The following is a 26,951-nucleotide window of genomic DNA, read 5'->3' as shown; positions in this document are numbered from 1 at the left end:
TAAGAATAACAGTTTTGGACTGCTGTATAACAGAGACATGAACCTAATATATACTTTTCAAAACATTCCATAAATTGAACTATACTTTTGTGTTATCAGTGGGTTGGTCTTTTGATTGTTTCTTTTGAATGCAAGGTTGGATGAGTAAAATGATTATTCCTACCATGTAGAGCAAACCGCAAATGTAAAAAGAAAAATCATATTTTTGTGTGATGTCATAGATCCAACCTGCAAAACAAGGACAAGATAGTTTTCAGTAGAGAGCATATCAGAGAAACATAAAACAGGAATGTTAAAAAAGCATTTATCTCATGAATGCATCTTATTAGGTGACACTTCATTCAAGTCACACATTTTTTCTGAAAAAAAAAAATGTGGAAATTCTCTCCATCGCTAGACAATAAAAATAGAAATGAACTAACAAAAATCAGTGGTTTATTCAGTCCTGTGCAGAAAGCCAACCCATGGCCTATGCATCACTTATATCCCATTTAAATCCTCAAAATTGGGGTTTCAGATATGCACAGGCCTTTTGATGGTCCTCTCCATATGGGAGAATTTCACTCCTAGTCTGAAGTGAGGTATAGGAAGTTAGGAGTTTCAAAACATTTTGGCCGGGAAGCTTAAGGCAGAATCCTTGGGATCCTGGTTCAGAAAACACGAGTGACTCAGAGGGATGCAGCACAAAGTTGAATGGGAGTTTGGACTGGACTACCTACATACCAGAAAGAGCCAGGACTCAGGTGTGTGTAAAAACAAGGGTCCATGTTAGAAGTCTGGCAGGAAGATTCCAAGTGGAGCAGCGTATGTTTATAGATTCCTTCTATAAACATAGGCCCCTCCACTTGGAATCTTCCTGCCTTAATCCAGTCTTGTTTTTGCCAATGTTTTCACATAACTAGAAAAATGTGATCAAATTACTACTACTAATAATAACTGCATCCAGCCTCCTTTCTTAGAATAAAGAATAGCAAACTGTGAAAAGATCAGTTTTGTCAATGAATGTGTCAACTGTAAGTAAACTTAAAAACACATTGTACTACAGAGGCATTGGAGAACACTCTGATCCTCAGCTGGTGTAAATCAGCATAGTTTAATTGACTTCAGTGGAGCTACACTGATTTACACTGTAGGGATCTTGCTCGACTGATATTTAGTATTTAACATTTACAAAGCACTTTACAGGCTTGATTTTCCACTATTTTGCACCTGGTATAGTCATTTACACCTGTGGAAAATCGACGTAAAATGCTGCTAAATCAGAATGACTGTTTTACATTCACATTTGCAAAGGTATAAATGGTTATACAAGGCACAGGGCAGTGGAGAATCAGGCCATATATTGAAAGATCAGTATTACTACCCCAGTTTACAAATGGGAAACTTACATAGTAAGTAATTACCCCAAGCAAAACAGTGAGTGTGTTGCACAGGTGGTATTAGACTTTAGGAGCTCCTGGCTCCCAGACTCCTAGTCAATCTGCAATACCATCCTAACTATGAAATAGTAAATGGAGATGTTTTCAGTCCTCCATCCAAGCTCTAAAACAAGTCACAGATAGTGAATGACTCAAAAATTCAAAACTCCGGTAGACTAAATTAGTCCTAGGTTCCCATAAGTCTCTGGATGTGTGATACATGTATCTGAAGACCCTACACTGTTCATTTGCTAACGTCTGTAACTCAAACCTTCTGTTTTATTCAGATTTCTTTCATGTATGAGTTTGATCCTTGTTTGGTACATAAATCCCAATAGCAAAACTAGATCACCAAATTCTGAATGCTTCTGTTTCTCCAATCTTCGTCAACTCCAGGCCAGACAACAAATATAAATCCTATACCAGCAGCTAGAGATAGGAATAAAGCAAATTGCTTCTAACGTCCCTCTGAGTACAAAGGGGGCTGACTTGGCTAACCCTATTTAATTGTTCTTCTTTCTCTGACCCATATTGTCCCTGCCACTTCTGCATGTTGTTGTTTTTAAAATTCTGATTATAGTAAAGAAAAAGTGAAGGAAATAATTTTAAATGGAAAAAATCTATTCTGTCAGGTCTGCTAACTCAGTAATCCAGAAAAACTCTCTGGGTGAAATTCACCTCTGTGCAACGGGAAGCATGAAGGTTTAACTTACACATAGGACTCATGCTAGCACTGTGCACATGGTGAATTTTACCCAGTTTATTTTACTTAACCCAGCTACGGTATATGTAGTGATGAAGTTGGTACTAAATATAGAGGGCTAACATATGCACTTGAATACATGTATAAAATTCCCAGTGAAGTAAACAGGCCCAATCCGACAGTCATTGCATAGATGGAACTCCCTCTGAAGTTTATGGGAATTTTGTCTTAACAAGGACCACAGAATTCATTCTAATTGGTGTTGCATATGATTGGTTGAAGATACAGTTGAGCCCAAGTCGTGACGAGCCCAATCCTGCAGTCTTCAGTCATATAACATTCCCAATTAGCTTGATGGAAATTAATTAATTATGCCGTAAACACGCATGTAAGTTGTCAGAATGTGTGACCCTTTTACTTGGGCTGCTGTAACTTTTACAATCTCTTTTAAATATGACTTCACAAATTTGCCTTCTGTATAACTGCATAGGTATCTCCTCTTCTTCCCTTTTAGTTTGCTCTGTTCCCTGCTGGCATCCCTCTTCCTCTACTCCTCAGCTTGGAATTATGCCCGGCATAATGCACAATTAAGAGGTTAACTTTGTTCATGAGGGAAAAAACAGCTGAATTAACAAAGCATAAAATTTACTGGGACAAAGAGAAAAAGTACAGTCCACCATCTTCTCTATTTTCCAAGGGAGAGAGTATTGTCGACTAATTAAAGAAGAGTCCTGGGTCCTATTCCCAGTTGTGCCACTGACTCATTGTGTGATCTTGTGCATTCAATAAATTCATCTGTGGCTTAGTTTACCCAAATGTAAAATGGGTATGAAACACTTACCCAAATCACTGGGTAGCTGTGATAACTAATATTTGTAAAACATAGTCAAATCTTCTGATGAAATGCTCTACATAACATGCAAAGTACTGTCACTGTTCCCACAGGAAGATACCGTTTCTGTGGAATAGTATGAGACAATTTTTCAAGAATAAGACTCTTGATCTGTACATTATTTAGACCAAATGTTGGAAATAATATCATTTCCCGCGTTCAAGAAAATAACCTTATGTAATATATGTCGCATTTAATACTAGTTACACAATAAATGTTTATGTAATGAAACTACTTTCTGGTAGTGAAAGCAAAAATTTAATTTTGGTTAATTATATCATAAGACTATTGAAAAGAAAAAAAATTAAAGTAAATTTAAAACATTACACTTCTCAAGTCTTATGTTCTTGAGTGAGTCAATCATGGGGCCAGGTTAATAAAAGTTGGTGCAAGGAATCGTACATTACCCAGGGCCGGCTCTTGGTTTTTTGCCGCTCCAAGCAAAAAATAAAAAATAAAACAAACTCCGAGAGCAGAAAAAAAAAGGTGGCCGGAAAGCTGCCCCTGAAATTGTGCTGCCCTAAGCACGTGCTTGGTTTGCTGGTGCCTAGAGCCGGTCCTGACATTACCCCTTCCTGCTACCTACTACCAATGGCAATTGAACTTGTAGGTGTTAAATGCTTGTGGTTAGAATACTGGACTGAGACCCAGAGGATCTAAGTTTAATTTCTGACTCTACTTCTAATTTTTATGTGCGAGCTTGGACTAGTTACCTTATTTTTGTGCCGCAGTTTCCTCATCTGTAAATGAGGATAATACTTCTCTACTTTACAAGAGTGTTATAAAGATAAATATATTAATGTCTGTAAGGACATCTTCTGATGCTGCGGTGATGGATTTCATACAAATAGGGAAGATAAATAGTGTGGTAGCATACTATTCCTTTAACAGGTGTGCAGGCTAGGAACCCTCTCCACTATCTATAGAACAGTCTTATAATAGGATTCCTGGATTGTCTGTGTCACCATGAAGCCTAAAATGTCTGTTGTGTCAGTGTAAAGTAATGGAAACAACTACAAGCATGGTTGAGAGCTCTTTTTGTTTAAAATACCAGCAGGTTCACTCATCACTGGGATTTGTGCTCTGTTGCCATCCAATTTTTAAGTTTTCAACCTTTTTGACTTTACAAATTACATCTGTGTGACAGCAAGGCATGTATCTGTGCCATACCAAGAGTCTAGACCATTGTGATATCAGATGTAACTTAACCAGGGTGACCAGATGTCCCAATAAAATCCCGATTTTTAGGCGTTTGTCCTGCGATCTGATCGATGTTTGGTCAGGACACAATTTGTCCCAATATTTTGCGCTCTTGTTTTTTTGTTTTGTTTTGTTCTGCCAGCGGGACTCTGTTTTTTGTTTTTTTTTCCTCTGCCGGCAGGACTTCCCCACCCTCTCCATGTGTCCTGATATTTTCTTCATCCCATCTGGTCACCCTAAACTTAACCAATCACCATCCTTATGCTATAGCTAATTTGCATGCAACAATTTTATTGGTTGTGAGCAGTTGGCGTAGATGGTGGATTATTTGGCCCAGCTGACATACCCCATGACAGTCCAACCATTCAGCAACTAGTTTAAGCTTAAGAGAGATGTTAGGGGAAATCAGTGTGGGGCAAGCTCTTGTTAAGCAATGGCCTGTAGTAAAGAGCCTAACAAAAGAGCCCAGTTTCAGGGTATGGGATTTGCCTGTTTTTTGTTTGTTTGTTTTAATTTGTTTCCCTCTGTTACTGTTAAAAAACTGGGATTTGGGCCTATATTCCTTGAGATTCTGGAAGTTTTAGGGTTGGAGCTGTGGGCTCCAGGTGACCCTGTGTAACTCCCTCAAGTCTTCTACTGGGGGAAGTTTTAGTTTGTGGCCAGAGCTCATAGGAATGCTGCTAACAGATACTTCTGAAGAGATGCACTGAATCAATACATAGGATTTGTACTGTTAGGTTAGCAGTGCTCCACCTGCTCAATATCCTCTTGCAGACAGTGGCCAGAATTAGATGCTTCTGAGGAAATCCCATAAAGGACAATTGTGGAACAACTGCCAGTGCAGCTCTGGCCACACAAATTTGTAGCTAACACCACCCTGTGTTGGGGATATGCTGGCTCCTATGGAACATGGGCCTCTAGAATAGGAGAAATTATTAAAATTCTGCCCAGGATCAACACAAACAAGTCTTCTGGCAGACATGTTCCGATGAGAAATGGCTTTAAATGCTGCAGTTTTACTGAAAAGAGATAGTTTAGAAAACATAGAAGAACTTGTTCTGTATATCTTCACATCCTGGTGTTCTGAGCTCAACTAATAAATAACAATATTACTTAACAATATTAAGATTGTGGTAGATCACCTAAAAACTTGGAATGAAATATGTTTTCTATATTGAACAAGCTCTAAAAATAGCTTCACTCTCTCCACTGAAAGTTTAGAATGAAGCAGGGCTCAAATTTGCAGATGCTAACCAATGCTGGCCCCAAAATTATATACCTGCTACTACCTGCATCTATCAGGTCTGAGCTAAAATAACACGGGAATTTAAAGCCAGCTGTTGCTTCACTTACTCTTAGCTATCGCCTCACTATTTCCTCTTTGGAATTCTTGACACCACATCTGTGCCAGGCAGGTTAAGTCAGGCCCCTTTCCAACTGCTGTTTGTACAAGCACATTTCAATGAGCTGTCCACATTTCTTGTTCAAGGAAAACAAGGTTTTTAAGAACCCACATAGAGATAAAGTCCTTCTAAGATCTTTCTCAAGAAGTATGAGTTTAGCACGGTGACAACTCATACATCAACCTCAATTCCTTGACTGATGCAATTCAATTCTGCATTCAGATTGTTTCAAAAGCATTGAAACACAAAATAAACTCCTGTTACCATGTTATCCACATTGGTTCATAATATAAAAGCAGAAGGACAAGCTGTTTTAGAGCAATCACTGTATTTTTTTTTTTTTTAAATTAAAGGTCAAATTCTCTCCTGAGACATGGGCATGTTAACTCTTACTAGGATCAATTCTGAATGACAGGGTTTGGAAGAACGCACAGTAGAGTTGTAGTTTTGCTACCCTTTGAAAGGATTCAGCATGTGCTCTCATCTACATCATTCCAGCGCTGCTGACAGGTACAGAGAAAGAGAGAGGGAGTATAGTTCTCCCAATACTGGTGGTGGCTCTAGCCCAGCTCAGTGTCCATGCTGTCCCTGACTGAAGATGACCGACCCATTGCACCTTATCGCTTTCTTCTGACTCATGCACCCAAAAAAGACAGTCACAGTCTGGGCCAAAGTATTATTTCTAGAGAGTATTTTTGAGACCTGCCTCCACATTCCTTTGTAATGGATAACTTACAATGAAGGGGCTTGATTCCCTCCAAGTTCATTTGAGGAGAGCTGTAGCAATGCCTGCAACTTCACTTCTCCCAGGGGCAAGGGAGGAGCATGCAGAACAGTCCCAATATTGGACAGTGTTGTCTGATAATCAGGCAAAGCCAAGGCAGCTGTTGATGAGCCTATGCTGCTGGAGCACAAACACAATTTAAATCTACCTGGTGGACCCACCATAGAAGGTGATGGTACAAACCAATCTGTGCTCCCCCATGATGAAATCTCCCTCCCGTGATGCAATCCCTACTACAGCAGATTTCTCATCTGGAAATATGCACATTGCAGGTGTAAACTCTGATACACAAAACATAAAAGTAAATATGTTAACCCTTTCTATGCTAGAAAATGTGTATATACAATTATATTAAACAATGTACCATAAAAATGACAGTTTGTAACAGAGCTCGAATGACTTGCAAGAATGGAAGTTTGTACTGAGGTTGGGGAATGTATTCTGTAAACACATACATGTAAAATGGGACTCTAATCAGAGCGGGAGCTGCTGTAATTTTGTTATCCGCATTATTATAATATCACAAGTATATAATAATTCAGATATAGTCACAGATATGTATGTTGATTTGAAACTTGAACTATTTACCTGCAAACGGTGGTCCTAGCAGTGCAGATATCCCATTGGCACAAATGATGATGCCGTAAGCATTTGCAAGGTGCTCTATCCCCACTAAATCTTCAGTCACAACAGGCATTAGAGAAAAATACCCACTGGAAAATCCTATTAGGGCACAAACCATTGCCAGGCCAATATATGTATGCATTAATGGCAAAATAAGAATACAGATGACAAGAGTGAAGTTAGCTATCAGGAAAACATTCCAGGTACTGATGCAAGGTAAATCAGAGATGATTCCAAGGATCACCTTACCAAATATATGAACTATGGCTATAATCGAGGTCAAAGGAAACACATCATTCTGTGTGGATAAATTATACTGTTTGACAATTTCTGGAAGATGAATAAAAGGAATAACAAAGCTGCTGTATGCAAACAATGCCCAAAACACAAAGGCCACAAATACTCTATTGGTAAAAAGTGACGCAGCCCCAAAGTAGCTGGAGTACCATGTTCCAAATCCATTCTTGATTGTAACAGTCAGCTGGCTCACTCTCTTAAGAATGCAAAGAGCATACAAATTCTTTCCATGTCTGCTTTTACCTTTGCACTCCAGAGCTTGAACATTATAAAGCACTTTGACATTAGCTGGCCCTTCTTTTTCCTCTTGCTCTTCATGTACTACCCCATTCGATTTTATGGGCTTTGCAGAACGGAACAGAGCGTTTGCATGATAATCTTCACTAGTGTTTCTCTCAACACTCTTTTCATTGGCATCCTTCTTGGAAGAAAGGGGCCTCATAAGTGCTCCACAGACGCACAGGTTCAGAGACACAGCACCCTGGATGAACATTGCATTCCTCCATCCAAATTCCTTACATAGATACTTCAGTAAAACGGTCATTAGAAATGTTCCAAACCCTGTTCCAGTGGTACTAAGTCCCTGAGCTAGTGCTCTTCTCTTCTGAAAATACTGTCCTACCATGACCACTGCAGGAAGGTAAACCATGCCACTCCCAACACCTGTGAAAATAAAAACATCACATGCTACTCTACTGAAATCTTCCAGATTTAGCAAGGTATACAGCAGAGATGCCCAAACTCTGCAGCAGCAAGAGCCACATTAGCAACATACCAGTGCTATACTATACAAGGGCTATACCTAATTTCTATATAAATATAATAAATAAATACTTTGCATTTATCATTTACTTCAATCCAAAATTCATAGTACTTTCCAAACACGCATTAATTAATCCCTGAAAAGTAAGTATTGTCCCATTTTACATATAGAAAAACCAAGCCATATTGAGGCTAATGGCTGTAGATATTTGCAGAGGTGTTGAGCAGTCATATGTCAATATGACATCATCAGGAGCTGTGCACGCTCAGCAATTCTTAAAATCAGGTCCCAAGTAACGTGCCCAAGGTTATGCAGCAAGTCAGTGGTAGAGGTGGGACTAAATATACATAGATTTTAAGGTTAATTGTATATGCACACAGCCATAATATTTGCTTATACCTGTATCTTATTTGACAGAAAATAGAAATTGCTTGCTTTTTAAGTTAATGAGTGATGAAAACCTGCAGCTAGATAGTTTTTCCTCACTTTGCAACTACGGGGTGTGTGTGGGGAGAGGTGACTGTAGGACACATTTTATAACTCCATGGGTTGCTTTTGATACCTGATCCAAAGCCCATTGCAACATTGCACGCAACACAGTTATACATAGGTGTAATCATAGGAAATGACAGAGGGGAACATCTCCCCTTAACTTTCAGGCTGTGAGGGAAGGGGCTGACAATGCCATTCCCTTTGTCCCCTCTCTGCCCCCTGATTTTTGTTGGCTGCTTAGGGGAGAGGACAGAGAGGAGAAACTAAGAATAAAAGATATTACCACATCAGCTAATAGATAGGGCTTGAGGCAGTGTGGCAGCTGTAATAGTACCCTTCTGCCAACAGAGGGCTCTCTGTCCCCCCTTCTCCCATTGCTGGACAGGCATAGCAGGATCCTTATATGGGCCCTTCCCCTCCACCTATGAGGGACTGAGAAGCTAAATGGGTGTGGCTCCCTCTATTCCCCTCCCTTAGGCCAAAACCAGAGGACACAGCTATGGGGGTGGTGGGGCCAGGACAAAGGGGGGAAAGCTGTTGGGGTGCACAGGCACTGGAGAGGACATAGGGGAAACCAAGAGAGATATTTTAGGAAAGGGACAAGAAGCTGGAAGGATGTGGAGGAGGTGAAAGAGCCTGTGGTGAGAGGCAGTTTGGGGAAGAGAGAATAAGGGGCTTTGAGTTGAGAGGATTAGAATGAGTCTGGGGAGAAAGATGGGAGAGACTAGGGGAGATTCAAGGAGATGAGCCTGGGAGTTGAGGAGACATTGGAGGAGTTTGTTGGAAATGGGGGTGGAGGGGTGTGTCTAGGACGACTGTACATCAAGAGGAGTTGGCAAGAGAAAAAAAATAAACTGATAGCATTATCACAGTGGTTCTCAAACTTTTGTACTGGTGACCCCTTTCACACAGAAAGCCTCTGAGTGTGACCCCTTCTTATAAATTAAAAACACTTTTTACATATTGAACACCATTATAAATGCTGGAGGCAAAGCGGGGTTTCAGGTGGAGGCTGACAGTTTGCAACCCCCCATGTAAGAACCTTGTGACCCCCTGAGGGGTCCCAACCCCCAGTTTGAGAACCCCAGCGTTAGCAGGAGGGTAGGCATGCAATGAGTCGCCTGAACACTACAGCACAGGATGGGAGCCAGTCAAAAACTGCACCGCTGGTAGGAGGCCAAGGTAAGTAAGTGCTGGAAGCCTTTTTTAAAGGCAATGGAGAGAAAAGAACAAGTGTGGGAACCTTTTTTGGTGTTGCAGTGAAGAGAGGTCTCATGGCATTGCAGGGGAATATCCCTGACATCTCCCTGATCCCAATTTTTTACCAGAATTACTCCACTGATAGTGTCCCAGTTCTTCTCAATCTCATTTGAAACATCCAGTCAGATTTCTCTAGAGAACACAGATATGGTTTTCATGTTAGCTATTTATTTCTACATATTACATTCTGTAGTTCAATAGTTTTGGTCTGGTTTTCTTGGACAGGATGAAAAAAAGAGAGAATTGATTCCTTTATACCTCAGGGTGCTCCAGATATAAGGCAAGAGTCACACAGGCAAGGCTCCCTGCCCTGATGAGAGTTAATTATACATCACTGTTTTGATATCATTGTGATCTCTAATAGAATCAATAAAATGATACCAAGTAGAATAGAAAATCAAAGAAAATTCTTTACAGAAATTCTGCAGATTTTGTGGAAATTTCATTAAAGGATTTTTGGGGGCAGGGAGCTTCATTTAGATCTCACCAGAATTTCCAAAAAGATTTCTTTTGTCCATATTCATCACTCTTGACTTTTTCCAAACAACTAGTAGTTTCTGATTTATCCTTTTGGGAAAGACCAAACATAAATCTGTTTTTCCACCAGTTGAGCTCAGTGAGAGCCTGAACTACACCTTGTTTCATGTTGCAAACATATCTTTCTAGAGGCATTACATCCAGAGCCTCTTCAATGGAAGTGTTACTCAGATAAGAAACACAAAAAATGTTCCTTAATTGTTCCTTACAGTGATTTCTGCCATCCTGTCTCACAGCTGTGAATAACTACCTTCTGATGAGGGATTCTGGGATTAGAGGTACTCTAGTTTGTGACAGACAACCACTATGTTAAAAGCTCATACCATCTGAGAAGTTACAACAATCTACAATATGTGACTAAGTCAGACTTTACATGTCTTAATGAGTTTGGAAAGATAGTCCTTGTCACAGGGAGTTGGGCCCAGACTCATCTCTGATGACTCGGATACCTCCCAGCTGAGACTGAAAAGCTAGGGATCAGGTGATGGTTATGAAAGCCAGCAAGTAGGCCATTTGGGAGACAGTTGTGAAACTAAAAGAGAAACTATAGGAAGCAGTTTGGTCTCTAGAGCAGGGTAACTCCCAGGCAGAGCTGGTAGGAGAACTGAGGCAAGAGCTTCCAGGAGCAAGAAGGCTCTGGCAGGAAGCCCCTGGATTGGGGAGTAAGGAGGAAGAGGAGGGTTTGCGAATAATTCTCAGACAGGTGTCCTGTAGAGTGGAAACCTGCAGGGAACAGTAGGCTTCTGTAGAAAATTCTGGAGTAAGAGGTGAGGATGATTAATGTGCTGTGCTAGCTTTCTGTAGAAATAATAAAGCTAAAGCCCTGGGGGAAAGAGCCTGAACCAGATTCTGGGTGTGGTGTCATTCTATCCTGTTCTGGGGAGGCAGGCCAGCAGCCGCTAGTTCTCTACAAGAAACTTCATCACCACTGGCATCTTCCTAACACCTTTGGTGTACTAAAGCCATTGCTCAGCAAAGGCTTATGTTCTTCCTCTATCTATGCAAATAGAGACTTTTTTTGTACATAAAGGATTTTTGCTTACGGTATAGTGCTGTAAAGATGTAGTCCCCACACTCAGCATATCACCAAACCCTTCCTTTATAAGTTTAGTCATCCCTTAGGCTTGCTACAATTCCTTCATTTCAGTGGATATACATATACTAATTTATATTCTTCTACTGTGCTCATTAAAAGTGTAAATGGTTAACTGACATCCCTATGTCATTTTCTAAGAAAGAGCAAGAGAAATTATGTGGTATGGTAAGAAGATTTGGCTGCATCTCAGTAAAGTTACACCAGGGTTGAAAGCAGCAGAGAATCCTGTGGCACCTTATAGACTAACAGATGTTTTCGAGCATGAGCTTTCGTGGGTGAATACCCACTTCGTCAGACGCAGGTAGGGTTGAATTTAGTTCATGGTATACCAGTTACATTACATGGCCAAATCAAGTAGCTTTTATCCAGGCAAAACTCCTGTGGTAACCAAAGGGAGGGTTGACTTCACAAGAACTGTAGGATCAGGCCCTATATCTGGTCAGTCAGTTCCATTGCTTTTTTTCAAACTATGTATCAACAAATAAATAATAATAATAATAAAAAATTAGAGCCAGTTGGGAATTTTCCGTCAGAATGATCTTTCCACAGAAATTGAAATTTAAGTTTGTTGAAAATTTTTGATTTTCTGCTGGGAAAATCTAAATGAAATATTTCATTTTGGGTTGGTTTGATCAGAATCAAGAGACTTGTATTTTGAATTCACCTGGAAAATTTTAAACTGCAATTCTCTATCAGCACATTGCATCATGGGAGTTGTAGTTCAGGCCCTCATTCTCTCCTACAGGACAGGCTCCTTAGAGGACTACATGTCCCATAGCATAATGTGACTTTTGCCTCTAATCAAGCATCATGGAAGTTACGTGTCTGTTGTGACCATTGGTACATTATGGAAGATGTAGTCTGGCCGTTAGGGAGAATGAGGGCATCATGCTTCTGAACTACAACTCCCATAAGGCAATGTGCCACTATGGGAAAATGTATTTTAATATTGAACTGATTCAAAGCAAAGTGTTTCAAGTCAGCTCACTAAACTGAAATGAAACATTTTGATTTGGGGATGTCAAAATGTTTCATTTTGATCAAAAATTTTGAAACAGTCAAAAAAATTTCATGGAATTGTCATATGAAAAAATGCCTAATTTAAATTTTTCATCCCAATTTAGAACAAAAACAAATGCTGAAATGTTAGAATTTCCCACTGGACAGAAGTTCCAAATTTCACTCAGCTCTTTTAAAAAAAAAAATCTAATACTCTTTTCTGTCTTGAGACAACAATGAAAACACAATGTCAAATTCAGTTTGCAGTTACACTTATGAGATGCTTTTGAGATTAGGCTTGGTTAACAGATTCTAACTGAAGTATTGTCTGGTCCTCTGTCTAGTATCAAATTTGGGAAGCACAGAAGTTGTCTGGGTCATAGATTTTCTGCAGTTCATATTGGTCCCTTCTTTTAACTGCAACTTTTTTATCAAGATTAGGGAGGTTTTCCTAGTTAGTTTCTCTTTCCAGAAAGCAAAAGAACAATATAAAACAAGGTGGTGTTTTTAAACTAAAATAAATCTGGGTCTTTTTTCATAAGGTCTGGGGTAAATTTTTTAGGAGCACCTAAAGTATGTCTACACAGCATTTTGGAGTGAGCTTCCCAGCCCAGATCAACAGAATGTGTAAACCCAGGCTGAGAGGCTCTCTGCAAAATGTTGTGTAGACATACCCTAGATCACTTTGGGTATGTCTATATCACAGTCTGAGCTGTGACTGCATCTCATGTAGACACACCCAAGCTAACTTTAATCTAGCTAGTTTGGGTACTGGTACACCGCAACATAAGCTTCAGTGTAGGCTATACAAGCCTGCCCTGAACCCTGGGTAATTACTTGGGTGTTTAATCCACGCTGAAGCCCATCCCACTTCGGCTTCACTGTTCCTGTATCCAAGCTAGCTAGATTAAAGCTAGCTCAGGTATGTCTTCTCAAGATGCAGTCACACTCTGTGACTGAAGACTAGGCATACCCGTAGACTATTAAACTGCATTTTCATACTGACTTTCAATGAGACAGTCCCCTAAACACCTTTTAAAAATCAGACTTTTGCTCCTAAGTTACTTAGACACTTTTGAAAACTTTACCCCAATCTGATTCCTCTGAAAACAATGAAAGACCCCCACTTATTTCAATGTGAGTTGGATTGTGCCCAAAAAGAGGGAGAATTTGTTTACAGTATTGCTGGTGGTAATTATTAATATGCTTCCTTCTACTGTCAGTGCTTTTTTTGTACATAAAATATTCCATTCCCCTTTAGGCCTTATGTATATCCTCACACTGCAAGAAGATTAGCAGCTACAGACAGAGAAGAAAGCTCTCTGCAATGACAGCTGGACCAAAATCAAGGCAAATCAGCAAAGGGAGGACAAAGAGCTTAGATCTCTGCTGTTCTGTAACCAGAAGCTGCAACCAGAAGCTACAATGCCTGGCCAGGGCCGGCTCTAGGTATTTTGCCACCCCAAGCACAGTAGGCAGGCTGCCTTCGACGGCTTGCCTGCGGGAGGTCCCCGGTCCCGCAGATTTGGCGGCACGCCTGTGGGAGGTCTGCCAAAGCCACGGGACCAGCAGACCCTCCGCAGGCATGCCGCCGAAGGCAACCTGCCTGCCGCCCTCGTGGCGACCAGCAGAGCGCCCCCCGTGGCTTGCCACCCCAAGCACGCGCTTGGCATGCTGGTGTCTGGAGCCGCCCCTGCTACTGGCATCTATGCAAGAGTCTCTGATGGGCAGACTCACTACCCAGTGAAAGACTTAGCATTATCAGTCACAAATATAGCAGCGGTCCTCTTACCAGCTATCTAACAAACCCAAACCCTAATGGAGTGGGGAGAGCTAGAAGAAAAGGTTGCCACAGTTAAGAACAAAGCAGAACATCTGGTACAACTGAACACTGTTAAGAGCCAAAAAGTCGAGACCTTGCAGGAACTCAAAGAGATGCACTCCTCCAGAGACCAGATCTTAGCACAAATATGCAGCAAGAACAGAAGCTGGCTCATTCCAGACTTGAAAAAGACACTGAGAAATAATAGTGTTTGTTGATGCAGAAGGGACTGACTAAGCTCCAGAACTTAAGGTCCAACCAGGCTTGAAGTCCAATTTGGCTAAAGATGAAAGAGCTGGAGAGCCTCTAGGCTGAAGTGACTACCTTGTGAAAAGAACTGGAATCATGCTGGGTGAAGTCACTACAACAAAAAGATGGACTGAGCCAGGACTTACATCAGCTGATATAAGCTAAGAGCTGCCTGGCCATAGGTCCAAAGAAATGGGACAGTGACAAAGCTACAAGGTAAAGCCACAACCACACCCTTGCTAAAAACAAAAAAACCAAGAGCTCTACTCCAAAGAAAGAGGAAGATAAAGGTGATTTTCACATATTGAATATCATCCATAAAATAGTGTGGCTGAAGAAAGAACAGAAGTGGGTGTTGCTAAGTGAGATATTATAAGCTGTGGGCAAAACACTGCAATCTTTGGTTTTTGGAAACCCTGAAAGGGATCTGAACCTGAACAGAGATATCCTTAACTTAGATGTGTGCATCCAGGGAGACTCATCTCCAGAAGCTCAGGAGGCCACTACCACAGAAAAGTTTATTTGTGGTGAAATACCAGTTCTGTTAACAAGACAGGAGGTGGCAAAGAGATTCTACCATCTAGGTACACAGGTGCATGGTATAAATTATGACATGCCATGGACTATGGATGATCACATGCAGCCTATGGGCTACCTACAACAGAGAGAACCTCAGATCCTGGTTACTTAAATTTTTCTGATGAAGATAAGACTATTGCCAAGGATGGTTCCCATGAAAAAGATATTGCCAAGCATACTGGTTGTCTTCCTGGTAGCAGCTAAACAAAAAGTGCCTCCCTGTCTGGGCAACATGGCTAAATGATAACTTTGATTGAGTCTACATTTTGGCTATAGATTGGCTCTTGAGGGGGAAGCTTTGTGATAGCGCTGCGTCTGCCCTTTAAAGGCAGTTGTGCCTAGAGGTCAGCCTATGTAGATATATCTGTAGATATAAAGTATGTGTTATATATATGAGTGGCACTTGGGAGGAATGAGTGGTGTTTGGGAGGAAATCCCATCACTGTCTCTTTAAGAGCCAAGGACCAGGAGTCTTTCAGAGAGGGTGGGGCAGAGCTCCCCTGCCCCCAAACAAATTGCGGATAAACTGGAGGAAGGGAACTAGCATAAAGGTAGTCTCCTTTCTCATATCAGAGCAGACACCAAGAGATATAAGCAGGGAAAGGCTGATCTGTGAAGCACCTAGAGGGCTTATTAGGGCTATTAGTCCTAGTTATGCTTATGAAGGGAAAGTGCCAGCTGAGGGAGAAGCTGGCAAAGGCCCTACAGCTGACTAACCCACAACCCAGGTCCAGAGAGAAGAACTGATGGCTCCACTTTAAGAAGGACCAGACAATTTGTTAAAAGAACTCAGAGAGGAGAGCTGAGAAGGAACTTCAGTCTAAGGAGAGAGTGAGGGGGGAAAAAATACAGTGTAGTTCCAAGCTGGGGACTCCTGCTTAAAGAAGCACAGAAAAGGAGGACTCCAAAGAAGGAACCAGGAAAGATTCCAGAACAAAATAAGAAACTTTTTCCAGGCACAGGAAGGAAGAGTATCTTGAAGGAAGGAACTAGCTGGACTGAGCCTGAGATGACAAATGCCTCTGCTGTATCTGAGTAAGGTCCTAGTTATGCTTATGACTGTTACTAATTAAATGAGACCCATGGAAGAGGGGGTGCCCTCTGACTAAAAAAGGTCTTTCTGGGCTTGTTTATAAACCAAGGCAGGACCAGCCTGTGGTGCCATCCCTGACTGAAAGGTGGCATGCCTGAGTGACCTCTATGCCATCCCACCACTGACAAAACATCTTCACATGCTGTATGATAGAACTTGCATGACAAAAATAGCCATTTGATCTGATGTTGCTCTCACTTTCACTAGTATAGTTCTCATTGTTAAAGACAATGGAGTTACACTGATGTAAAAATGGTGTGGAATAAAAATCAGGCCCATTGGACTACAATCTATCATATGCATCAGTATTAATTTGGAATAACTCCACTGACCTCAAAGTGAGAGCAGAACCTTGCCTATTATGTCTGAAACCATAGCACAATAACATTACTTTGACTGTGCAAGCTGAATAAACTGAAAGAAAAATTGTTAAATGGCATTTCCCCACCTAAAATCACTGTATCAGAAGTTTTTAAAAAATCAAATATTAAAATGACCCAAGAACAATCTTAGCTTCTCTCATGTTCTCAGCAAATGGACTGCCAGAAGATACTGACACTATTTAAAAGCATTTCCAAATATAAATATTGCTTACCAGCTGTCACGCCAAATGTAATGAAGAGGTAATGTACATTTGAGGCATAGGCACTCAATACCCAGCCTAGGGCATTCAAGATCCCGCCAATTATTGCTGTCTTGCGGCACCCACATGTGTTAATGAATAAACCAATGAAAGGACCTGTCACAGAACATGAAGAAGAATTTGCTAAAAGGTTTGTGTAAAGCCCTTACTGTGAAACTTATTAAAAGCCGTAACTATCATTTTCAAACAAAATATGAAACAGTTTAATTGAAATTGTTAAATTCCATTAAAAGGATTATTTTTTCCTGTTAACCCCTTTAGGCCCTTGAAAATGTCATTCAGTTAACCCCTCGAGGCCCTTGGCTAATAACTCTGCCAATACCTGAATTCAAAGTTCTTTATTTCATCTGCAGTGGCTTATGATAATGCAAATGCTTAGTAGACCACAGAATCCTGCTCCTGAATCCACTTCATGCTGCTGCAACCAAATTAACGAAAAATGGTCAGCAAAGAATTCCCCCTCAGCAGTTTAATTCTCTGCTACAGGAAAGTGCAGTAATAGTGTAGCTGCTTCCCTGACGCAGCTACTCTCCCCAACCCCTGCTTCTCTGGGATGAGGGAACCACAACTGCCTCCCTCTACCAGTAGTATTCCCCTCCGCACACTGTACTCGCAGGTGGAATCAAGATTCTAGCCACTGAATCTACATTCCTCAGGGGATTCATTATGCAAGATGAGTTAAGCAGAAGATCAACTAATTTGTCTGTTGCAATGTGAAAATGTCTGCTTCCATGCTCTAAAGAAGGATTTCCTCAACTCAGGGACCACATTCACATTGGCTTTCTCTCTCCCAGAGGTGCGATAATCCAGCTGAAAGGAAACCTTTTATCCAGTACAGTTGAGAAGCACTATGCTGTCTCAAAATTTGTGAAAATGAAGGCCAAATCTTACAGTAAAGATCCACCCTTTAGTTTGATTCGTTGCTATTTCACAGCCTCTAGAGAGGTGGAGATACTTTTATTTATTTATTTATTTATTTATTTACTGATGTATAAAATGTACTCTGTTATGACTTAGATGTATGTATAGAATTTAATAACATAATCGGTCCATTCCTCATTAACTAAAATTCTTGAGAAAAGATGGGCCTTGTTCCATGCCTTAAAGATCAACAGATGGGCTCTTTTGGACAGCCGGGAAAATTAATTCTAAACTCTTGAGCCCTCCAGAACACCCTTTCAATAGCTCCCTGACACTTAAATCTAGGGCCTGCCAGCTACAACACCCCAGTATACTTCCACCACTGCCAATGCAGCACATTTGAGTAGCTATACGCCGCTATACACCTACTCACATGGATTTGCCCATCGTAAGTCACAGAGTATCATTTAGCAACCAATCATATCAAGCTGATTCTGGACATGCTTTGAAGGATACATCCCTCAACACTTTGTAAATTTAGGGAACTTGTGACTGATGTAATCCATTTCCCAGATGTTTCACTCTAAACTATCCTTGATCCTCACATCAACTTTCAGAAATGTCAAGCATCATGACAGCCAGCAAACTTAGTGAGGAGGCAGATGACAGCAGTCTATGAACCACTGTCAAATACCATGGTAAAGGAACTCCACTATGTGCAGTGAAAACAACATCCACAGTATAAGTCTTTTGTCACATTCAAGGGCATGCATATTTGTAGAATGTCCTCTGCTATGTATTTACTAGGCATGAAGTAAGATTTGTATCTTGTGCAGTGGTTGATATTACTGCACATAAACATCCTGTTCCTTTGCTTATGAGATGTATGTTTTGTTTTTTAATGTGATTTCTGCATTTGATTTAACAAAATTGTGCCTTTATTCTACCTAGGTACTGAGTACCTAACAAAATTATAAGATTCAGCAGGATGTCAGAGTCTTTTAAATTGCTACTGTCTTCTAATATTGATCCTAAACTGTTGATGTTAGTGATTCAGACTCAGTGCATGGCCCTGCACTGCTTGTTATGGATGTGGTTACACAGAACTTTCTGTTTAATCTATCTTGGCACTTTGTCCTGTTGATCCCATTTGACCACTCTTACAAATGTGTCACTGAGCCTGTAACAGGTACTACAGGATAATCTATTTACACTCAGGTGAAGGGGGAACAAATACATGTGGTCTGTTTAACAGCCAAAATATGGCACCTTATATCCCTGGGAGTGCAGATCTGGAAAGCTCTCTCTCAGGCATACATGCAATAGACAAATACACCTAGAGAAGGATTGGAATTTTTTCTGCAACCCTGTTAATCTAAATTATTTTAGTCACTGTACAGATCTCTGAAAGTCAACATCATCTATCTATCTATCTATCTATCCTTTAAATAGCAAAGAGAGCAGCATTCCCTGCACTGATTTAAGTATTAGTGATGGTATCAACTTTTGCAGAGGCAGGTGGTGCATCCCACCACTCATCTGAAAATAAGAGGCCTGTCTGTAAAACTCTGACAAAGAAATATGTAAATAAGCACAGAGAAGTGGCTGAATGCTGCTCTGAGAGTGTTAGTGATTTTAATGACATTTTAACTATTATAAGCCTTTGTGATTTTGGAACTTAATTTTATCCCAAATTATCTTCATTGTTAATTATTAATGATTGACATATTTCAACTAAAAGATATTTTAGTTACTTGTTTGCCTTTCATTCTTGAAAACCAAAAATAAACTACAGTTTCTGAGTATTAGGAAGATACAGGGAAATGTAGACTGTCCTAGCATGATTCAAGATTTACCTGTGGGGTTTGGCCAGATCCTGCCCTGACTAGGACTCCTTGGCACCCCACTGAAGTAACTGAGATTGCACAGAGTTTAATCATGTAGGATGTGTACACCTAACTCCAACAATATTGACAGACATTTCACCTTACATCGAGCAGAGAATATACCAATTTTTTCTGGGTTGAACTAAGACTTAATGGGACCCAGCTACACTAATATTTTGAGGTCTTCTAGGGACTCTTCCATCTTCCTCCAAGCCTCCCCTCTTCCAGGCAGGCTGTTCACACCTCAGACAGACTCTAAATATGATTCTACACTGCCTTGCACCTTGTGCTATCTTTTACACTTGTGTAAAGTGGGTATTAGACTTTGTACATGTGTAAATGACAGCACAAAGCATCAGATAGTGAAGAATCAGTCTCTAATTCTGTTCCTTCCAGCCTTACCTCTCGACCTCCCAAGTTGACTCTAAGATAGACTCCAAGCTTTTTGGAAGGACTATTATTTTTCTCCCACTCCTGATCCTTCTGCCAACTGATTCAGCACCCACTGATTCAGCATCCACCGGGCAGTTAGCAGGCACCACTCAGATATACATTACATGACTGCCTACTGCTCTTCCTCCTCGCCTCGCTGTTGTTTCCCCCCAGCTTCACTGCTGCTCCCTGCCTCCGACTACATGGCTCACATGCCAGGGTACGTCTACACTGCAAAGAAAAGCCTGTGGTGCCAAGTCTTAGACCCAAGGTCAATTGACTCAGGCTTGCGTGGCTTGGGCTGCAGGGCTAAGAGCAGCAGCGTAGACCATAGAGCTCGGCCTGGAGCCCAAGTTCCAGAAGGAGGGGCTTAAAGCCTGGACTCCAACCAGAGTGGGAATGTCTACAGGGCTATTTTTAGCCCCACAGCCCAAATCAGTTGCTATGGTAGACAACTGAATTTGGCCTTGTGACTTTAAAACTACAGTCCAAGAACACTATGGCCTACTCAGTTATCATATTTGAATAGTGCTAGAAAATACGTGGCATGGAGGGAGAATACTATGTTAAACCTATACAGTTTTGCAATATAATTATATTGGAACATACCTACGATCAATGTAATACCCATGCTAAGGGAGCTAACCCATGCAGTCAATCCTCGACTTTGACTGAATTCTTCAAGCCATTCCATGTTAAGTATTCCAAGGGCCATTTGTGACCCCATGATGAGTATATGTACAAGGAAGGAAGAAAGGACAATCATCCAAGCCCATCCGCCATCAATGTTTGGATTAGGCTTAAGTGTCTTCGTCTTATCTTTTGAATCATCTTCAAAATCATATCCAATATCTTCTTGAGTGGTGCACATTTTCCCCACAGTATTCTGAAACAGACAAAATAAATGCTTTCAGTATGCACAGAAAACAGGTACAGGTTTGTAATAGTTATTTGTTTTTATTTTTTAACAGTTTAGATTAAATAGTTCCCCAACCTACTTTCCAGCATTTGGTTCTGCATACAGGAACAGTATGGGGACCACAGGGCAGTATTATTCAACCACAACCTTAACTCCACTTCTACAGTAAATAGGTAAGAGAGCCTCTGGCTAGATCTATGTTGCTAGAGCTGGTAAAAAAATGAAAAAATGTTGCATAAATATTTCTGAATTTGTTTTGCATTTTCAACATTTTGAAATGTCACAAAGTGTCAACCAGCTGTATGGTTCCAAAAATAGGGGAGGAGGATTTTACAAACATTTTTTTCAAAGTTTCTTCTTCTTTATTTTTTTTATTGAAATATTTTGAAAATTTACATTTTTGAAGCTCTAATTTTTTTTTGACCACCTCTGCATACTGCTTTTCCATGAGAAAATCTGTGGGATTATGATGTTCATCTCTCTTAGCCAGTCTCAAGATAGCCCTGCCTATGCCACTCCCCCACACATTCCTGCGTTTCAGGAAGCAGGGATGGTATTGCAGAGGTGAATGGTACCCCTTTCTCCCATGTGGGAGGGATGACAGCTACACATGGAGGGCTTGGGGCACGATTTAGATCATGATTTTTTAAAAATGAAACAGTTTTATAACAAATTTGGACATAGCCATATTTTCACTATTGCGTTTTAATACAGATGTGCCTTCATGTGGTTTTCAGTAAAATAACAGCATTTCAATAAGTTTAAATATAAAATGCATGGAAAACCTACATTCTGTGTGTGTATTGCTTGTATCTTTCTGGGTTTTGTACTTATCTATGTGATGTATGTGTGTTAATTATAATTTGCCTTATTTGTCACTTTGGCCCAGATCCACAAATAGATTGTGTCTTTGTGTTCAAAATTATAAAGCTTTTAATAAAAAGGAAATAATAACTAAAAGATAAATCAGATTACAATTGGTTTTCTCTGCAGAAAGAATGGTAATCTTGGGATTTATTATTTTTCGTATTTGGTGGGACAAGGGTGAAAGAAGAAAATAATGAAAAAATATTTGGATTCCATGATCTTCGAGATGTTTTGCTTACATAAATTATAGAGCAGGGGCCTGATCTTACCTTCCTTGCATAACTCAAGCTCCAATTAAAGTCAGTATGATATACTGTATAAATTACATTGTTAGGCTTTCAGTTATGCTGTCGTAAATCCATAGTAACTTCACTGAGATCAGCGAGTACTCCAAATTTATGTCAGTGTAGATCAGAATCTAGCACAGTCGGAAGGTTTGGGTGCACAAGGTATGGAGGACTTGGTCTCAAATTAAATTGACTTTTGGTTTGTTCTTTAGTCCCCACAAATGAAGAGCACAACCCAGAAATAATAAACACAATTTCAAGTGACTCCACAGGCAATTTTTAACTCAATGAGTCAAGATGCAGAACCAACTCTCCATTTATCCTGTGATGTATTCAAATATTACAATACTATGGAGCACCACAGAGGTTTTCATGGAGACTGGGACCTTTAGTGGTACAAGTTACCAGATAAGGTGTGTTTTTTCTCTCTCCACCCTGAAGAAATGGCAACAGGAAGTGGCTCCAGAAACAGACAAAAGAAAATATATTAGAAACAGTGAAACAATTTCTGGTGGTCTTCTGTGTACCCCATTTAATAGTATAATATGATTCTTGAAACAATAGCTACTTTTAAGACATTAAACGCATAACTTAAAGTAATGTGTGATGTTTTTCAATAAATAAGAGATTTTATTCATCACTAACAAAATCCAATTACTGCAGAATTCTAACGATAAATTAAATTCGTATGTTGCCTTCTAGTACATCTCAGTGCCATTGTTACACAAATAACAGTCAACACAGAAACAACAACAGCAGAGACATAATAATAGGTAAGGCACAAACAAGACAAAGCCCACAGAATGGTGACATCGGTAAGGCTATATAGGTATAAAAGAGGACAGAATTTGGCCCTGCTCTCTCACAATCAAGCCCTATAAACTATCTCAGATTGCCCAAAGATTGACGCACCCCAAACCACTAGTCATTGAAAAAGTAATCTTGATTTATCTATATGGGGGTTATATATTCACTAAACATTATATCAAATTTCCTAAATACTGATACTGTACATAGTCATTTTGTGTATTTTAAAATATTTTATTTATTTATTATTTAATATAATTTTTATTTAATATTTAAATATTTTAAAAATAATTTAAAACAAAAGTAACTTAAAGCAGTAACATTTTTTTCAGTGGGACTTATGTCCAGCAATGATATTCATCCTATTTGCAATAGCAAAGAAACTGCTCACTTAACAACAGTACGCATGGCCCCAGACAAATAAACTGATATAACAAAGTGATCTGAGTTAGTGCCAGACTTGCAGCAACATCCATTAGCCCTGGGTAAAAGGGAAATGCTTATTTTTACCCTGTGTGAACTGGATTCTTTCTCACTTTTGCACTATTAATCTCCCTTCATGTTTATATTTAGTCCAGAATCTGTATGTAAATACAGCCACAAGCAGGAAAGGTCATTTGCAATACTTGTGCAAACTCTCAAATGCTGAACAGAGCTAGGATTGGACATTTGGCTGCTCTCCTCACTCATGACTCAGCACACCCTTGACCTATTACATTGTGCATGTATCTAAGTAGAATGTAGTATCTTAGAAGTCAGAGAAGCAGAGGACACTCTTTGCAACTGCAAAATTGTAAAGAAATTATAGCACAAGTGCCAACAGCTTATATGCAAAGCCATACATATTTCCCCCAGCTAAACAAGATTGTGAGATCCACAGTCACAACAACAAAGCATGATACCCCCACCCTGACTCCCTTCACCTGTGACTGGGTTTGGATGTGGCAGTCACTTCTAAGAGCCAGTCAGAAGAGCTCAGAATCAGTTTTCAAATGCTCAGCGCCCATAAGGGGTGCCAAATCTTCAAAAGAGGTCAGCTCCCATTTAGACACATTAATAAGGACCAGATTTTTCAAATGCTCAGCACCTAGCAACTCCCTCTGTGAAACAAGGCTAGATTTTTAAGGGCTCCTCATCCAGTGTGCACCCAACATAGCAGTTTCATCTACTAGATAGGACCCATAAAGTCTCATGGGAGTTCTGCTTGCAGGACTGTCAGGTGTCTGCCTATCTCACTTAACTCATTGAGGAGAATGAGAAGCAACTTCTGCATGATGTTAACTGCCTTCTCTGGTGAATTAATAGTTTAATAAATATTAATGCCAGAAAGAACTATTATCATCATCTACTCTGACCTCCTGTATAACTCGGACCCTAGATTTCATCCAGTGACTCCTGCATCTAGCACTACAGCCTGTGGTTGAACTAAAGCATATATTTTTTAAAGACATCCAGTCTTGATTTAAAGAGTATAAGTGTGACATTCTGTACCTTGGGGGAACACCCTCTACACCCCCATGTTCATCTTTATAAAATGATTGTGTGGTATCTAATGCAAAGTTTGCCATGTTGAGTGTCTGTGGAAGGCTCCTGATGCACTGAGCATGGTTGTTATAGTGATGTTATAGTAACTTTTATAGTAAGGTTATAGGTTATAATTTCATGTATGTAGTTATGAGGCTGAAAATACATCCTCATGGCTTAAAGCAAGCCCATGCAAAAACTCTCCAAGAACAGGGAGGCAGTTCACACCTCATCAGGGCATGGATGGGACAAACCCAGCCCAGCTTCACAGGAACAATGGATACTGGCTTAGACAGCAACAAAAGGATCTGTTAGACTCTCAGGGAGTCACCCCCCTTCCTTTGGTCAGTTTAGAACTGTGATGAGGTAATGCTCACCTGACTCTGAAGGCGGGGGAGCAAAGCCAAGAGGAAAGAAAGGACATGATAAAAGGGAGAGACATTTTGCCATGCTCGCTCTCTCTCTTCCACCTACATCTACAGACACCACCGCCACCAAGCAACTGAAACGCTGATCAAAGGGGAGAACCTGACTGAAAAGTAACCAGCCAGCCTATGGTGAGAAGCTCTAAGTCTTTAAGGACATTGAAAGAGTTAAGATCAGCTTACTTAATATATTTTGCTTTTATTTCATTTGACCAAATCTGACTTGTTATGTTTTAACTTATAATCACTTAAAATCTATCTTTACAACTAATAAATCTGTTTGTTTATTCTACCTGAAGCAGTGCGTTTTGTTTGCAGTGTGTCAGAGGCTCCCCTTGGGATAACAAGCCTGGTACATATCAATTTCTTTGTTAAATTGACAAACTCGTATAAGCTTGCATTATCTAGTGGACATAACTGGACACTGCAAGACCGAGGTTCCTAGGGTTGCGTCTGGGACCAGAGATATTGGCTAGTGTCATTCGCTTGCAAGTAGCTGGGAGCAACTTACACGCCAGACACTGTGCGTGAACAGCCCAGGAGTGGGGGTTCTCACAGCAGAGCAGGGTAAGGCTGGCTCCCAGAGTCAAGGATGGGAGTGGCCTAGCAGATCACTGGTCCAGACAACACCAGAGGGGAACATCACAATAAGTGAAGGAGAATTTACCATATCCCCAGGCAACCAGTTCCAGTGGTTGATTATCTTTAATGTTAAAATTATAGAATATTGCACTTTTATAGCAACTTCCATCAAAGAACTCTAATTGTTTTACAAATAGTAACGAATTTGGCCTCACAACACCCCAGCTGGGTACCCTAAATAGTAATATCCCCATTTTACCAGGGCACAGAAAAGTTAAGGGCGACATTTACAAAGTGGCCTCCAATTTTGGGTGCTTTAATTTTTGGTTGCCCAGCCTGGAACACATTTAGTCTGATTTTCAGGTTAACACCTCATTGATTTCAATGGAAATGTGAAAATTCAGCACTTAGATAAGTCATGCCTAAGGTGTCTTCACTTGCATGAAAGTGCATGAAATCTAGTGCAGAGACTTCTTTTGAAAATGTGGGGCTAAGTGAGTTGGTCAAGGTCATGAAGGAAGTCTTTGGCAGAGTCAGGGCAAGAACACAGGTCTCCATGCTCCTCAGCTACAACACTATCTTTCTTACTCTCTGGCTATTTTTCTCACTCTTTGCTGTTGTTATAGGATCCGTATGATGGATCTTGTTCCTGATGTTATTCGCTCCCTAGGAGCATGTAACATGGTTATTAGGGGAAGCAGAATTATGGAACTAAGATCTGAGAACAGATTTTTTTTCTCCCATTGGATTCCAGTAATGAATGGATTACAGCTAATGAAATGTTTGTTGTGGAAATTGTTTTAGAAAATATTCTTGGAGATTGCTATTTTTTCCAGATTGTACATGTAAGGTTTCCAAGATTCAGATCCTATGTTCCCTCTCCCCCCAATTTAAATCAGGACCATTGACTCAGAAAGTAATACCACATAGTAAGTTTCTCAGAAATTCAGCCACCGCAGACAGACACGCACACAGAGGCTAGCAGGCCCTAGAGATCACTGAATGCAAAGGGGTTAACGCTTGCCCCTGAGCGTGGGGAAAAGGAGGAACATAACAGGACACTGAGGACGCTGCTCCTTCGCTGTCCGCGGGAGAGAGCTCCAGTGGCGGAGGGGAGATGCCTGCAGCCGTGATGCCGCTTTCGGGCAGGTTACCAGCCCTGCAGGCTGCACCCTTCCTCTGCCTGCCGGTAGCACAAAGAATGACCGCTAGTTACCGCGCTGCTGCAGCAGCGCTTCTCCGCCAGAGCCACAGACAAAGCGGTGCCGCCTCCGCACTCAGCTGAGCTGAGCTCCCTTCCCGGAACCTCCCTGTCTCCCGATGCGGCTCCGTGGCACGGATCCTGCCCCCTCGCCATGTCCCGGTGCCATTCAGCCCCTCTGGTCCACAGAGCAGCCTCCCCTGGAGCGCGCCGGCCCAGCCACACTCACCGCTCGGGGCCTGAGCCAGCCCTGCGACTCGCAGGGCTTTATTCCCGGCTCTCGCCGAAACTTGCTGCTTTCCTCCA

At 40.8% G+C, this 26,951-nt stretch overlaps 1 protein-coding gene across 2 annotated transcripts; it reads right to left on the bottom strand.

Annotated features, from left to right (window-relative positions):
- On the bottom strand, nt 1–26,951 carry SLC16A14 (solute carrier family 16 member 14). Of its 2 annotated transcripts, XM_032765668.2 has the most exons (5): nt 26,875–26,951; nt 20,643–20,919; nt 16,807–16,950; nt 6,989–7,984; nt 1–228 (listed from the first exon to the last, which is right to left on the bottom strand). In XM_032765668.2, the coding sequence occupies exons 2-5, from the start codon at nt 20,902–20,904 to the stop codon at nt 80–82; spliced, it is 1,551 nt and encodes a 516-aa protein (XP_032621559.1). In that variant the 5' UTR covers nt 20,905–20,919; nt 26,875–26,951; the 3' UTR covers nt 1–79. The 2 variants fall into 2 exon arrangements, with proteins under 2 accessions (XP_032621559.1, XP_032621560.1); XM_032765669.2 differs by lacking the exon at nt 16,807–16,950.

Source organism: Chelonoidis abingdonii, chromosome 8 (assembly GCF_003597395.2).
Source record: "Chelonoidis abingdonii isolate Lonesome George chromosome 8, CheloAbing_2.0, whole genome shotgun sequence".
Lineage (NCBI taxonomy): Eukaryota > Metazoa > Chordata > Testudines > Testudinidae > Chelonoidis > Chelonoidis abingdonii.
The sequence above is the reverse complement of the archived record's forward strand: the minus strand, read 5'-3'. Positions and strand labels throughout refer to the sequence as shown.